General features: G+C 41.1%; 2 protein-coding genes across 2 annotated transcripts; both read right to left on the minus strand.

The window, feature by feature from the left end:
* Window positions 1-295: 295 nt before the first annotated feature.
* upp1 (uridine phosphorylase 1) lies at window positions 296-5,494 on the minus strand. The gene is made up of 8 exons (XM_083761026.1): window positions 5,384-5,494; window positions 4,890-4,928; window positions 4,250-4,361; window positions 3,967-4,125; window positions 3,327-3,441; window positions 2,346-2,555; window positions 1,796-1,942; window positions 296-1,633 (listed from the first exon to the last, which is right to left on the minus strand). The coding sequence occupies exons 2-8, from the start codon at window positions 4,922-4,924 to the stop codon at window positions 1,476-1,478; spliced, it is 936 nt and encodes a 311-aa protein (XP_083617152.1). The 5' UTR covers window positions 4,925-4,928; window positions 5,384-5,494; the 3' UTR covers window positions 296-1,475.
* A 2,964-nt stretch (window positions 5,495-8,458) lies between these two features.
* On the minus strand, window positions 8,459-15,009 carry gra (granulito). Its single transcript, XM_083760941.1, has 6 exons — window positions 14,842-15,009; window positions 13,293-13,378; window positions 12,028-12,083; window positions 10,029-10,134; window positions 9,619-9,725; window positions 8,459-9,512 (listed from the first exon to the last, which is right to left on the minus strand). Exons 2-6 carry the CDS (start codon window positions 13,375-13,377, stop codon window positions 9,477-9,479), a joined length of 390 nt encoding a protein of 129 aa, XP_083617067.1. The 5' UTR covers window position 13,378; window positions 14,842-15,009; the 3' UTR covers window positions 8,459-9,476.
* Between the last annotated feature and the right edge of the window lie 516 nt (window positions 15,010-15,525).

Raw genomic sequence — 15,525 nt, forward strand, 5'->3', positions numbered from 1 at the left:
TTTTCACAGAATGTTTGCCTATTATGACCCAGAATAGGCACACTATAGCGATATACCGCTCATGTGGTTAACCTATTGAGTACACACAGAAAATACGTATTTGTACGTCTCTAAATGTTCTGAATTGAAAAGGGTGGACCCTGTTGACAAAGAAGTGTAATCCTTTATCAGTGTCTCGTCCACAGTAACAGTCTTTGTATTGAGTTGTGCTTTCATGTGAATTGTACCCATTCTGCAAACTGTTAATAAAAACTTCAATCAATCAAAAAACATTGACTTCATAATATGTTGTTTATTAGCATTTATAGAAGTTCACTAACATTTCCCTTAACAGGCCCACACAAGCAACGCACATTTTGACACAATTTAAACAATTTCATTAATCTCTACAGCAGTGGTTCTCAAAGTGGGGTCCATGGACCCTCATGGCTCCTTGAGGGGGTTCCAAATGGACTCTGCAGCCAGGTCTGTTACTCTGAGAGAGAGTTATGGGGGTCCTTGAAATGAAAAGGTGTGAGAACCACTGAACTAGAGTGTCGCAGCAGTAGTCATGAGTTGTATAAGTCACACGTGGTATAAAAATAGAGGTAGAGTTAAATAGATTTGAATTCATCATCATGCATCTAATGCCCAATTAAAAGGATCTCAGCTAAGTTCAGTGACATAATAGTGCAGTAACGTAAGACGTGATATACAAGTCAGATAATAATAATAAATAACACTTTAATGCTGCCTCTGAATCAAACTGTGAAAGGGTGAATAGTATAGGAACTGCACAGCTTGTTTACATTCGTTTTGTTTTAGATAGCTGTACAGTGTACACAAAACAAGCAGAGACTCTATAACCTCCTAAGCCCTACGTTGTTTGTCGTACAACAAAGAGTGGGAAAAACACTGATCTACAAGCTCACAACATATTGCATTGCGACACATTGGGAGTTTATAGATCTGCTATTTTCTCAATTTTTCTGGACATTTTTCACCTATAGTGACATACCCAAGATAGGGCAACCAGGGTTAATGTGGTTGCTGACTGTATAACATAATATTCTGAAGTGAACCTGAGTTATATACATTAGCCCATATATATTATTTGTGATTTTTATATCAGCAGGAATGTGTTTACATTTTTAAGGGATACAGAAGAGTGGGCACCTCAGTTTAATTGGCTATTTCTTTCCTTTATGTAAATAAATTAAGAATTTTTAAGTAATTAAGTAATGTAAATTAAACATGATTTGAACATGCACGGTACATCATCATCAGACTTAAATTTACCCTTCAACTTTTTGTTTATGCACCTGACTAGCTATTCCAAATATATATATATATATTTTACATTTAGGAAAGAAATCGCCAATTAAACATTGAGGTTCCCACTCTTAAACAGATTGTGTTACTCAGTGCTTACAAGTGGGGGAAATAAATGCATTATAAAAATGCCATTTAACACAGGAAACGATTACACAAGTAGATCAGTGTAACAAAGACTTGGCAGATGCGCTCAGCTGCTTCTGAATGAGGCGGCTGACCAGGATCTGAGGACGTTGCTGGTAGCTGTTGAGAACCTCGTGAGGGACGTTCAGCTGGTCTCCCTTCAGGCGATCCAGTAATGTCACACACACCACAGCCGCTGCGAGTAATAGCAAGAGAGGAGACAACAGTTCAACGGCACCTGTTTCTCTAGTCCAGGGTTTCCCAACGATTTCAGAGACAGACTTGCATCAGCTATTTCACGACATGTAGAGCCTTTTTTAAAGCTGAAAAACAGAGCTTAAATGCTCTCTCGTCTTACCTCGTACACCACTGAGTTTGCACATGGCAGCAAAGACCGAAGACTCCATCTCAATGTTGCAGACTCCAGCTTCAGAGGCTTTGGCCAAGTAGTCTTGTTTGTCCTTCTCAGTGTAGGCGCAGAACGCTCCATCGAGGCGGGCTTGGCCTGGGTAGATAAATGACAAACAAGGGTTCAGCCTCTCTACTAGGGCTGTTAATGCCAAAATGTGTAAGGGCCATAATATACGACATCATAATCAATGGGCATCGGGGGCAAATCAATATATCAGTTATTGCGAACGCAATGAGCCACTTACTATGACAGCAAGGGCTGAATGTCTGTGTGTGTGTGTGTGTCCCGCCGTTACACCACCCGCCCGCCACCAGAGGGCGCAGCTGTAGCACACACACACACACACACACACACACACACACACACACACACACACAGGGCGCAGCTGTAGCACACACACACACACACACACACACACACACACACACACACACACACAACCACACACACGAGCTGCGTTCGCTTCCCGCGTTTGCGCGTCTTACTTGTAGTATACCTTCATAGAAGTCCATGGTGCACATGGTGTTTCCAATGACCGTGTCAAACTGATTCAGCTCCTCACTGCATTGGAGAAGCTCTTCAGCCAGGGTTTGGTCCAGGTCGGTGCTGCGAACCACCGTCCTCCCCAGGATCACCTGCTCAAACTTGGGCAGGAAGTTCGAGTTCACAGACTGGTTGGTGACCACAACAGTGCCCGCCTCAAGACCTGAAAAACAAAAACTTTCTATGCTGTTTACTCTTGATTACTGTTGATAATGATTAGTGTATTTTTATACAATAATCATTCATAATGTGGTTCCGTCAAATTGTGAATCAATGCCATTGATTCACAATTTTATTCTATGGAGAATCTCTATGGAGATTCTATGGAGTTTATGTTTTACACTCTCTTGTATCTCTTTCAAATGAATTACCACAAAATAGTTATCTTATACAGTATAATAGGTGAATTTCAAATAAATGGACCAAGCTAGATGAGCTCCCTCTTGTGGCATAACTGAGAGAGAGAACACAGAGAGAGAGAGACAGAGAGAGAGAGAGAGAGAGAGAGAGAGAGACACACAGAAGGAATTTCATAATATGGGTAATCAATGGGTAATGGGGGTCTAGCATAATGTCAAAAATAGCAGCTCATAAGTCAGCTTGTACACCTGCTATTTTAAGAGATTTGGTGCAGAGGGAAAAAAGGAAATTAAGGGCCTCCAATGCTTCCATTTAATTAAGTATAGGGTAGTTAACACCTGATTATATTTTACGTCCAAGTAATGAATTCAGTTTAGTGTTCGCTTCCAGTGAAAACCTGCATAGACTCAGGCCTCCATGGCACAACTGGACACACCACCTGATTTATGGGACACCAGTAATCTAGCACGGTGCACTGACAGTTTATTGCTTGCCGTGATGTGCATGCAATAATGTCTCTTGCAGTTTATTGTGTGCATGAGAATCTTTATTTTTATACAAATGTGAAGCTTACCTATTCCACCTGAGGTCCCAATGCGTATGATTACAACATCTGTGCAACGTGCGTGATGAAGGAGCTTTATCAGCTCATGTAGCATTATGGAAATGGATGGGATGCCCATTCCATGCTGGAAGAAACACACAGACAAGTCACAGACAGTTTCCTACAAGCACTTAGAATCTGCCTTGGTGTCCCTTGGAAATTATCAATGTGTACCACTTATTCTTTAAAGGTAACTAAATTAGTATTATTAGGGGTGATTTCCCCCAAGGACCCAAGAGCTCAGGGGCCCCAGAAGCCTAGTGTCTCTGTGAGATGTTGCAGCTATAACAACTTTGCATTACTTGTTATATAGGGCTTAAGGCCTATTCATAGTCCAGTATTCGGTGAAGAGGTGACCACCGTTTGGTTAGTAAAAAACAGAGAGATGTGTTATGTGAGCGGTGAGCACCGCGGCATGACGTCATATTGTAGTTTTCGGTGGTCACCTCCTCACCGAAAACTGGACTATGAATAGGCCTTTAGTCATTCATTCATTCCAATAACAAAGCCCCAAATGTGCTGGTGAAAAATTGAAGGAATAGCCTAAACATTAACTTTGAAGAAAGAAACCATCCTGATACAGTTATGAGGTTTTTTTGTCCATACGTACACTGACAGAAAGCACAGGGCCAATTTTGTACATAGCATAGCGGTCTGTCCCAGCACAAATATTGGGGTACTCAGATTTCGGGTCCTCCAAACCCAGCACACCAGCAACATACTCGATGAATGCTTTCATCCTCCATGGACTTCCCCCAACACACACAAACTGAAAGAAACAGACACAAGCAAGAAACAGAAAGACAAAGAAAGATGGTTCAATTCAGATAACTATATGGGAGGGAGTCTTTATTCCAGTAGAATACAGTAAAAGATGATTACGGTTACAGTACTTTGACATCGCCAAACATAGCTGGTAAGTCGTGAGAAGAGGTTCCCAGATTGAAGTGATAAAGTATGTCATCTTTCATGTTGTCCAGGTGTGGGTTGTGTACATGAACCAGACTTAAAGAGAAGGGAAAAAGCAATATCATCTCACCCGTCAAACATAACATGCCCATGACATGATGGATTCATGTGTAGGCCTACACCAGTGGTTCATTCAACTCACTCCAATTGATGTGGTGGCTATATGCAATTTCTGAATTGCCAAAATATAAAACATGAATAGTCGTTCAAATTTTTGTGATGCTATAGAAAATGTGCTGCCCCCCTCCCCCCAAAGGCCTAGCTGCCCTGACCCCTTATCCATAATCATATACATTGTGGATAATTAGTGTGGACTTAGACTGTTATTCATCTCAACTGCGTCTGCTACAGTCTCCTCAGACGGGCAGGAAGTAGCCATTGTCTTGATATCTGACACGCCCGATAGTTTTGTAATGTTAAAAATTAACCTGTACCCTACAGATGTGCCACATGATGAGGCAATGAATGAAGCCACAAACAATATAGAAAGTGAAATATCAAAGTTAAATTAAACCCATACCGGTAACCTAAACCTTGACTTGAAACAAGATGAAACTCACTCACCTACTGCACTTTTGCTTATCATCATTTGAGGCCATTTTCCTGGAAATTAGACCAGGCAGTCAGAGGTTCAGGTTATTATGAAAATCGAAAACGATAACCCGATAAGCTACATGATTGCCATAAATGCCATTCATCTTTTTCCATTGATGTCGCTGTCAGCATTGCCATTGGCTCGACTATCGTAGCCTGCTGCCTACATGTCTAAAAGTCTGACTCGATAAATGATCTATTCTAGTTTATCGAGTCAGACCTTTAGTTTCGTTATCTATGAAAGATATGCAAATGTAAAATACATAACGATAGTCTTTCTTGATCCATATCCAAGGCTACACGCTATCTAAATATAATATAATATATATTTTGGACAAAAACCCATGCAGGAGACTAGACGATATTTAAACTGGCTAATAACGCACACAGACGTCATCACCACCGGTATATTAACATGATACACATGCAATAATGGTCATGGTCGCTGAAGGCTACACATTTACCTTGGTAATTGTATATCCTGTGATGACTGATGACGAGAATATAGCTATTCAGTTACGGTAGTTTCCTCTCTGCTCTGACCGTCCAAATGATTCGCGATCTCCTCTGCTCCCTTTCGGAATATGCTGACGTCAGGACTCAGGAGGATGTTACGATGTCACGTAAACTGCTACCCACTCATGCGCTCTGACTGAGTCTGCAGTGCAACTGCACTGGCCAGCAGTGGCCAGAATGTCCACCTCGGGAGCCTCAGCAGGATTCTGAGTGTGTCATTCCAGGGGTAGGCAACCAGGCACGTGTGCCAACATTGGCAGTTTGGGCACAGCTGGTGATCACTGGCAGTCTGGCACTCTGGCACACAATTAAAACCTCAGTAGGCTACTACATGCAGCATAGGCTATATTAGCTTGATGATACATTGTGCAATTTGTAATTAGAAATCCAATGAAATATCAATCACACAAAAAAGGACCCTAGTCCACCCCAAGAGGGAGTTTCTCAGTCACTGGTGGTAAATATAAAATAATGACATGATAGCGCACAGAAAATGAGGTGCTGTGACCCAACAATTAAGTCCCAGCCACAATGATCACCAGGTTGCAATAATTTAGAAGAATCAATCACAAGAATTTTACAGAGCAGCTAGTGTTGCACATTATAAAATAATAAACCATAACAAGTGATGTCTTGAGTTCATAGGTCTGCTTTATATTATTCACAAGGAAGCTAGTACAGTAGTTCAATACATGCCAGTGTGTTTAATGTGTGAATCCAGAAAGCCTCCATTCTTAACAGATTTTTCACAATATCTCCTACTACTCTCGGGAGAGCTACAGTACAGAAAGTAAATAACTGGTAGGTTACTGTCTGCAGTTGATACATTATGTTGAATTTATTAGCCCTTAAAATGTTGTCAAGGATTTTAAAATATTTACTTTTACTTATTTATAGTTTTCTTAAAAGTAGTTTCCCATAGTTAACCCATTTAGACCTGATTCTACAGATGTCTTCTAAATAAAAATATGTTGTTCCAGAGACCCCTCCAGAAGCAAAGGTCAATGTCCCATATCCTCCTGAACTTTGGCCCATGCCATATAGGTCATTCATATTGTCACCTTATTCTCCCATATCATCATTTTACCCTTAGTCTACAGCCTGTTTACTCCGGGTTGTTCCTCTTATCCTATTAATGTCATGTCACCATCCACATGCCTAATCATCTCAGCCCTATATTATCCTTTATATTATTTTATCATATTTATATTATGGATTTCCTGACGCTAGGTTCAGATTTAATATCTTTTTGACTCCTTATTCAGTCTCCATTTTGTCTGCCTCCAGCCACAAACTTGCCATAATGAAAGGTCTGTTTTGGTTTGAGACTACATGTATTTGGCCTTGGCCTAGTGGAAGTGCAGGGAAAGAATGTTATCAGCAGGTCGCATAGCAACGCCAGCCTCTGTGCTTTCCCGGTCTATGGCCATCATTGACTGAACCAAGGAAGATGAACTCTACGTCGCTACGCCATCCTCAACATCAATGCGTTGGACTAATGAGAGACCGCCAACCCTGGTCTTGTCATCTGACATTGCGGACATTAATCATCTCCAACCAATGAACTTAATATCAACAAATCTGACGTGATCTGCACTATTAATGCCTGGAACATACTGTGAAGAGCAGTTCAGTTCAGTTCGGATTCCATCTTGGAACCATTGATTATTCTAAATTATATATGATGTAAATTATACTATGAACCATGTAGCACATTCTGTATGTAAATTGACTTTATACCTAATAAAAAACCTTAAAACCTGAAACTTTTCTCAGAACTTTATTTCATCTGCCTCCAAATCATTTTTTAAGGTCTTTCTATTTTTCATGGTACAATGGCTGTCATTCAAGAGTTAAAGGGCTACTCACTCATTTTTAAAGGTATTATGACATGATTTATAACATAATTTTAAAAACATTAAAAGTCTTGGCCATGGTCCTTCAAACGTGTCTAAAAAGTTTGAACACTCAACTCCACTCCAGTATTTCTTGAAAGGGGTTTTTGTGCATGTGTAAAGTTCATCCTGAGAAGCCATGGAAAAACACATTATTTTAGCCTGTAGATGTCGGTAATTCCCCCTTTCCTGTCAACCCAAGATGCGCTACTTTGACAACTTGGTAGGAACGTCATCGTCAAAAATAAAAGAGTCATCTAGGCCAGTTGGTATCCAGTGTAAGGACTTGTGTTGATTGACACAGCCAACAACAGAGCAGATTGATTTTTCTCTAGAAGCCATTATTAGTAAGTATTACAAAGAAACAAAGTCGCGGTCACAATGAGGAAGCGGAGAAGAGAGGGTAGGCACTAGGCAGGGAGCAGAGTGGAGGGGGCGGAGGTTTAGCGGAGATCTATGTATATCTCTGCCGTCCAACCAGATGAGACATTTTTGCATAATTATTCACAAAAGTCCAGACAGCAGAGAATACACTGAATGTTCAAACTTCGTTTTTTTTGGTGAAATTGATGTCAAGAAAAGCCAAAAAAGCAAAAAAATCTACAAAAATGTGTTTTAAATGTCACAATCCCTAAACCTATAAATAATAAATCCCGTCTAACCTGACAAAGCTTGAGAGGATCTGCAGAGAAGAAGGGGGGAAATACCCCAAATTCAAGTGTGCCAAGCTTGTAGGATCATTCCCAAAAAGTATTAAGTCTGTAATTGCTGCCAAAAGGTGCCTCAACTTAGTACTAAGTCAAGAGTGTGAATATATAAATTAACAAAATATTTGAAAAAACTTTTCACTTCATCATTATGGGGTATTGTGTGTAGATTGATGAGTAAAAAAACGAATTTAATCCATTTTGAAATGAGGCTGTAACAAAACAAAATGTGGTAAAAGTGAAGGGGTGTGAATACTTTCCGAAGGCACTGTATATTAAAAGATTCAAGATTATTCAAAAAATAGCAGATCTACAAGCTCGTAGCACAGCACTCGGTGCGGCGCTATGAGCTTGTCAACAGATACATTCCCGTCTGAAATGGGTTAAGTTCAGCATGTTATAATGACCAGTGTAGGCTATTTCTTCTCGGCAGGAAAAGCCATCACTATGGCTTTCCAAAGGAACACTTTTATTTAAAATGCAAAGCAAACACAAACAAACTCAAAATAGGGGGTGCATTACGTGCTCAGTCAAAACCCTTGTAAAACACAAAATGATAAAGAAACACCATAGAATAAAACAAAACAATAATTCTTTTTTTTATTACAAACAAATGTAAAAACATCACACTTCACCACATTTCAACTATATCTTCATGCAATAATCCATCTTTCGTATTCCAAGCTAATAGAACAGCCTCTCTTTCTGGTAAGTTAGCATGCTGAAATAATAGCAATTGTTGTTACATCAATAATGAATAAAGCTGCAGGTGCTCTGGTGGCGCTGTGGTAAAGTACCTCAAAACCACCACGGTACATCCAGCTTTGTTGAACACAATTGGCACGTGTTCGGGGAGGGAAGCTGGGTGGGGAGGTTGATATATTTGTGAAGGCACGTACTCCCACGGGCTGGGGCGGTGCCTTTCAGCAGACCCTACCAGCAGTGTCTGTGAGCAGAGCGTATTGGGTGGGAGGAAGGCTGATGCGCTACGTCCTCCCATAGTTACAGTATATATAAACTAGGGGGTGTACTGCCCGGCCCCCACCATTCATTTCAATCCAAGTTGCTAAGTGGTGTTTGAAGGACCTGGAAGAACGCTCTACTTCTGCATTTTCTCGATGTACATCTGCATTTGGACACCATAAGTGGTGTCCAAGTGCTAACGAGTGCCCCGTGTTAAACCCCAGCTGTGCGGGGTTTACCTGTGCTACATGCAAAAAAAACGCCCGCCTGCAGTTCCAGCTTTGGCCAGTAGTGGGGCAGCTTTAACATTGGCCAGTCGCTTGGGGGGGCTTGCGTCCTCCCGGTGGGGGCTCTTCACTGGCAGGTGTGTCAGTAGGGTATAGTACCATAATAATAGTGAAGACCAATCATTTGAAGAAGTTGAAACTGGTAGAAGTGGTCCTTCTTTATTGCAGCTTTGACATTTGAACTAAAATTCATTGTTTTTCCTCAGCCAGAGGAGCCCAGGCTCTCTGTAAAGTTGAATAAGAAACAAGACAACCCATTAAAAACAAATTGGTTACTTGTTGGACAGCAATGGCTACCATTAGTTTATTGTTTTAGATGTATTCAACTTACAGCCTTTTCCAATACAACAGGGTGCTTAGGCAAGAACTCTGGTTTCTTGTTGGCCTCAGGACAATTTCCCAGCTCAATCAAAACATCTCTTGTGTAGGATATACGACCTGTTCAAAAGATATTTTACATGGCAATATAAATATATTATCAAAGCCTTCTCAACTTCTTTGACTGGCGAAAATGTTTAATTTGCACTCTTCCTGTAATTGTGTGAAATGTATCATACAAAAGATAACAATTAGAAAAGTAATACATCTCTATTATCAATATATTGCCATCATTGTTATATTTTGTTGTAGTACTGTGCCTGGTGAAATGGACAGTTCAAAATGTCTAAATTATAATAGTACAAAAGCAAATGTATGTCATTTACAAAATCTTCAAATAAAAAGTTTGATTTATAACTTTACCCGATTTATCCTTGGTTCCAGGGACAGGTACATGTAAGCACAGCTCGTCTTGATTTTGTTTGTCCAGCTGGAGGATCCTACAGAACTGCTCAACCGTAACTCCCCCCTTCAAAAATATAAACAGAAAACAAAAACAGTGCGTTGTGTTAGTGAAAATGTTAGTACAAAATGAGTACAAAACGACTTTCGAATTAGTACTACACATCCGGAAAAACCGGCACCTTGTCATCACTGCTCACAGCCCCATAAGATAACATTCGGAATGTTTGACGCAATGGCTTGTGTTTTCGCAAGCTCTGACCATAGCTTAAGCAGCTGATCGTGTTTTCCTTGTTCTTTCTTTAAGGGACCAAGCCCAAAGGGACTTCTTGATCCCTTATTATTGTATTTGTCCAGATTGTTCTTCCGTTTATTTTGCCGCCAGCAATAGCAGTTCTGGCTGAACCGTCGTTTTTTGCGAAACTTGGCAATATTATGGTAGAGCAGTGGTTTTCAACCAGTGGTCCGGGGACCACCAGTGGTCCTTGAGGGGGTTCCAGGTGGTCCCCAGCACATCCGGACTGGTGAACCTAATCAGGCCAGGAGATGAATACATCAGCCAGGCCCACCCACGCATGTAGCGCACACTTTAATTTATTAATTAATTATTGAATTCACATTTTTGCGCCCCTGTGACAGTGTTGTTCCTGAACGCGTTCAATGAACGATCGTTCACGATCGCGTTCATATTTTGGGTGAACGCGAACTGAATGTACTGTATTTCTGCTTAGTGAACGTCATTGTGAACGCGTTCATTTCTGGCGTGTGTGAACATCATTTACTCACGTTCAACTTCGTTCAAGAGTGAGTGTTTCCATAGAGCCTTCCAGGCTAAATCCCTGGCACTATACACACCCTAAACATGCCTTAATATCTAGCAGAAAACCCACCAATATGCCCTTATCCGACACAAACTAATCTTTCTCAGCTGTCACTGGAGCGCGCATCTACTGCATGATGATCCACTCATGCACGCAGCAAGCAGACACAGAACATGTCCCAACGCCCGACCCAAACACTGAGGAAACTTGTTGTTTGATTAAACATAATGTTCCACGAAAAATAGCTTCCAATAGCTTAGTTGGTTATTTTTATTTTGCATCGAGGAGGTATGTGTCCATCCATATCGCCACGAACGGCCAACAACAGACATCTCTCTTCCACAGTGAGTGAAGCGCAGTGTTGCCCGATTTATTCTTCGTCGTACGTGTTCTGTGCTGAAAATAGCCGATGCTAAATAATGGACCCCGATATGAAAAGGGTTGAAAACCACTGTGGTAGAGGGCTATGAAAAACGGTGAGGACTGAGGACGCGAAGCCCACGACAATTGGCCAAAGGGTGGCACTATAGCACTCAATTGAAAATGGCATAGTTCATGAACCGTTTGACCGTAACACTTCGATTCACATACTGTATGCGTCTCCTCATGCCAAACTACTTTCGCACGCAGCAAAGGTCGTCTCGGGATCGGGACTCGAACCCGCTACACGCTGTCAGGCTGGATTACCAGCCTATGTGCCTGGGTCGGCCCAGGCTCTGCCTGGGTTTTTTAAGCAATTTCCGTTAATTGTTCAACACACTCCATGGACAAATATTGAAGAGAAGTTGAAGAGAAGTTTGTACGAAAGCAGCGATAACAGGCACATTGAACAGGCATAACTCATGCCTCGTCTGTCTGTATGTTTGGGGTACGAACAGCTGCAATACAGCTGGGTGACCTAAAGGCACAGCCTATATATATATTTCTTACCTTTCCTGAAAACTATAATCCTGTACCTTTTTTTCTGTAAAACATGTGATGAGACAATTGGTTTCTAGAACATTATCAAAAAAGGGAGTTACCACACCATGTTGATTCCTGTAACGTCTTAATCACATTAAGATCATATCATCATTATTAACGTTCACATGTGAACAGCTATTATGCTTTGCACAATTTAAAGGAAAACACTCACTCACCTGTCGATTTGCCTCTTCAAACACCTGTTTATAAGAGTCAGCATCCCCCATAGGGTCTGAAGAAAGCAAAGCAGAGTGGTGAAGAAGTTATAAATACATTATAGATAGTACTGTACTAGTGTGACTATCAGTCAGAAATGCCCATCAGCGAATCAATAGTGTATGCACATTGCACATCATGCATCACTTTTCCAACGGGACACGAATCCCCCCATCTAGACTGAGTGACAATACTTTGAACAGTATGGAACACTGGAGTTCAGAAGCACTCGTTGGAAATCACTCAATAGCCCTTTGTACCAACAGTTTCTAAACTGCACATAATGCAGCAGACAGCAGGACATTGCATTATTGAAAACGAGTGCTTCCAAACACTTATTTAATCACCTGAATTGAATTTATTGACAGAAAGTAGCTCAGAAAATGTCTTTGTCTACAGTAGATTTTTATGAAACAAACACTTTGCAGCGAGAAAGAGGATAATTAATCATTTCCATACAGCTGCAATGTTGGTGAGTTTAACATTGTTAAATACAATCAGATAGGACTTTTGTTTATATGCATGTGCTGTCAAGGCCAGGATGTTGTTTTTATGTCAGTAAGTAGGCGTTCCTGCATAACTTCTGGGTACAATGATGTCACATGCATAGTTCAATACCAGAACGCTCACCTCAAAACATTCCGGCAAACTCTAAATGTCTCTACCTGGCATTACTAAACATAATTGCCTAAACCTGGTTTTATTCCTAACCTTAACCTCAGTAAAAACAGTGCCAAATACCCGAGTAAAACTATGCCTAATCCTAAACGTATTTCTAACTTTATCCTCAGTAAAACAAAAATAACAAATACAAGAATACAAAAACCAGCCCATCAAGCGGTCGGCAGGGGGAAAACATAGGGCCAGGGTGTTTTGAGGTGAGCATTCCGGTTACCCTATTAGCTACTGTACCAACACATGATCCATCAAAGCTTGTAGTTATATTCATTTCAGTTTTTATTATCTCCTGTCCTCAACAACTAGCCTGGTAAAACATCCTGGTCATGTGAATTGAATGTGTCATGAAAATGTGAATTCACACAACCAGGATGGCTCTCCTCCATACCAGGAACCACCTTACACTCCAATTCCCTCACAATCACCATAATTTGCATTTCATGTTGTTGTGTGCATTTCATGTTGTTGTTGTTGTGTGCCTTGTATGTTTGTATTTTAAATGCTGCCAAAGGTTAGAAGAAGAAAGCTGAACCAAAAAACGTCTTACCAAGGGAAGGGACACCGTTACCGCGCCGAAGGGGCCTTGCAGGCTCCAGGTGCTTCTGGAGGATTCTACGGCTGGTCACCTCCATCCTGAAGAAAATTAGGATTTTGACTATTATGTTTCATATTCACATGTGATTATTATGGCATGGCACTGATGTGAAACAGTGCTGGCATGGCAGTGCTTTAGTCACCATCAGATAGACAGGGGACCTATATTTAATTTGAAGTTAGCTTGAAGGTATGTTCTTCAGCAACATGTGTTTGTGTATATAAAGATACGAAGTCCACACCCACAACACCAGAGGGAGTGCAACAAACCATGTACAACCCAGATTCGGCACAAACAAGGGACTAAATTCTTTTCGCTCCTATGCCACCAAAATGTGGAACGCCCTACCAACAGTCATTAAGACATGTGAATCCCTTGACTCCTTCAAAACCGCTCTCAAAGGGCACCTACGGATGGCTGCAATTCGAAACTGGCCTCTGTAAAATCTGAATCCCCCCCACCCCCCCACCCCATTTTCCCTCACTGTATATAGTATCTTTTCCCTTTTTTGCTTCCCATATGATGAATTCCTGTTCTGTTCTTTACCTACAGAGAAATGTCTATTTGTATGTCTTTAAATGTTTTGATGAATTGAACAATGTGGACCCTGTTGTAAACAAGTGTAATGCTTAATTGGGTCGTCCACTCACAGTTGACAGTCTTTGTATTGAGTTTGTGCTTAAAATGTACTGTAAATTCTACAAACTGTTAATAAAGATTTCAATCAATCAATCAATCAATTCTCTCAAGAATGTTTCTATTCTGAAATAGTTGGATATGATGGTTAGTAGGTTACCATTTCAATTATATCAGTATTTGTTAACTTTTAGTCATGCACAGGCGTATGCACAGGATTTGGACATTTTGTATTTATGCGAGAACATATTTTACATTAGACTCTCGAATCGATTACACTCGACATGAAACTGATAATGATCTACTTTAGCTTTAGATTAGATGATCGCGTTTGTCTAACAAGTTATTGAAACGTCCAACGAGTGGCAATAATATTAATAACCTGTCGATGTAGGTTTTTAATAGACAATAGTATTAGTACAAGCTCACAGCACGTCCAAGCGAAACGTGTAAACTTGTAGATTTGTTATTTTCGGAGCGCGACGCCGTCGTACGACGAAATACAACGGGTTCACTAATCACTGCTTATCTAGTACTATATCTTCATCAGTGGCAAGTCTACATGATTAATACCAGCAACAAGTAGTACCACAGTGTCGCTTGTTAAAACAGAACTGATCTGTCTCAGCTGTAACAGCGCATCAAACTTGTTGTTCAGTTATTTTTTCCCCTTCTTTTTTTGGTGGGGGACACAAGCGACAACCTCTCGCGTGATGGAGTCCTGTAAATTAAGCTAACCCCATTAGCAGCCGCCGGTCACGGGTGGCGTGACAATTTATTCTGTTGACACTTTTTGAAGTATGAAAATACCATACTAATCTTCGTAAATCGTAATCAACTTTTTTCTTCTGTGTGTTCCAATCACCTGTATCGATCACCTGGCGCCTCTGGTTGTTCGGTTTGTGTTGTTGATGCTGCAGCGGACGCCGGGGCACCACCAGGCAGGCAGGAGGACAGGACAGTCAGGACAGGCAGCCTCCGGCGTGTTGCTCCACAACTTTATAAATCACATCAGTGCTGGCTGGAGCACCTGTGTCATGTCGGGCGAGTTCGGCTATGCGCACCGGGAATGTGGTCAGTTTGTTGAGTGTGGTGGGCGGTGACGTCACAGAGTGCGTTCAGTGTGCCTTATTTACGAACGACCAGTTACAACACACCATTCGTGTGCGGCGCACTGGATTTTCGAACGACAACGCACTGAGTGCACTGAATAAACGAACGACAAGAGAGCACACCAGTGCGTTCAGGGCGCATTTCCGAACGCGCCCGTCATCTGTCTGAGTCTGCGTCAAGTCCCAAAAGCATGTGGATCTGAACTCCGGCCGTTGAATTTGTCATCTCATCGTTTTAGCCTACAAACCAGACGAATCTGCGAGAGCAGTGATATTAGTATTTTTTGCTATCACATTTTATGTAATTTTTGATTGATTGAATAGTTTATTAGACATAAATGTAAAATAAATACAAGACTACAAACACTTATTCCAAAAGGGATAGCAGCAAAAAGGTCTTTGCAGTCTTGTTTCCATTTAGGCCATATGCAATCAAT

Source organism: Protomyctophum parallelum, assembly GCF_964188405.1.
Source record: "Protomyctophum parallelum genome assembly, chromosome: 3".
Classification (NCBI taxonomy): domain Eukaryota; kingdom Metazoa; phylum Chordata; class Actinopteri; order Myctophiformes; family Myctophidae; genus Protomyctophum; species Protomyctophum parallelum.

What these genes read in the sequence shown, in the direction of transcription:
- gra (XM_083760941.1), bottom strand. Translation starts at nt 13,377, where the DNA reads ATGGAGGTGACCAGCCGTAGAATCCTCCAGAAGCACCTGGAGCCTGCA. An exon ending in TTGAAGAGGCAAATCGACAG is followed by an intron (nt 10,135 to 12,027) that starts GTGAGTGAGTGT and finishes ATATTTTTGAAG; the next exon opens with GGGGGAGTTACGGTTGAGCA. An exon ending in CTGTTGTATTGGAAAAGGCT is followed by an intron (nt 9,513 to 9,618) that starts GTAAGTTGAATA and finishes TCAACTTTACAG; the next exon opens with AGAGCCTGGGCTCCTCTGGC.
- upp1 (XM_083761026.1), bottom strand. Translation starts at nt 4,924, where the DNA reads ATGGCCTCAAATGATGATAAGCAAAAGTGCAGTAG. An exon ending in CTATGTTTGGCGATGTCAAA is followed by an intron (nt 4,126 to 4,249) that starts GTACTGTAACCG and finishes TGTTTCTTTCAG; the next exon opens with TTTGTGTGTGTTGGGGGAAG. An exon ending in CACCATGGACTTCTATGAAG is followed by an intron (nt 1,943 to 2,345) that starts GTATACTACAAG and finishes TTATCTACCCAG; the next exon opens with GCCAAGCCCGCCTCGATGGA.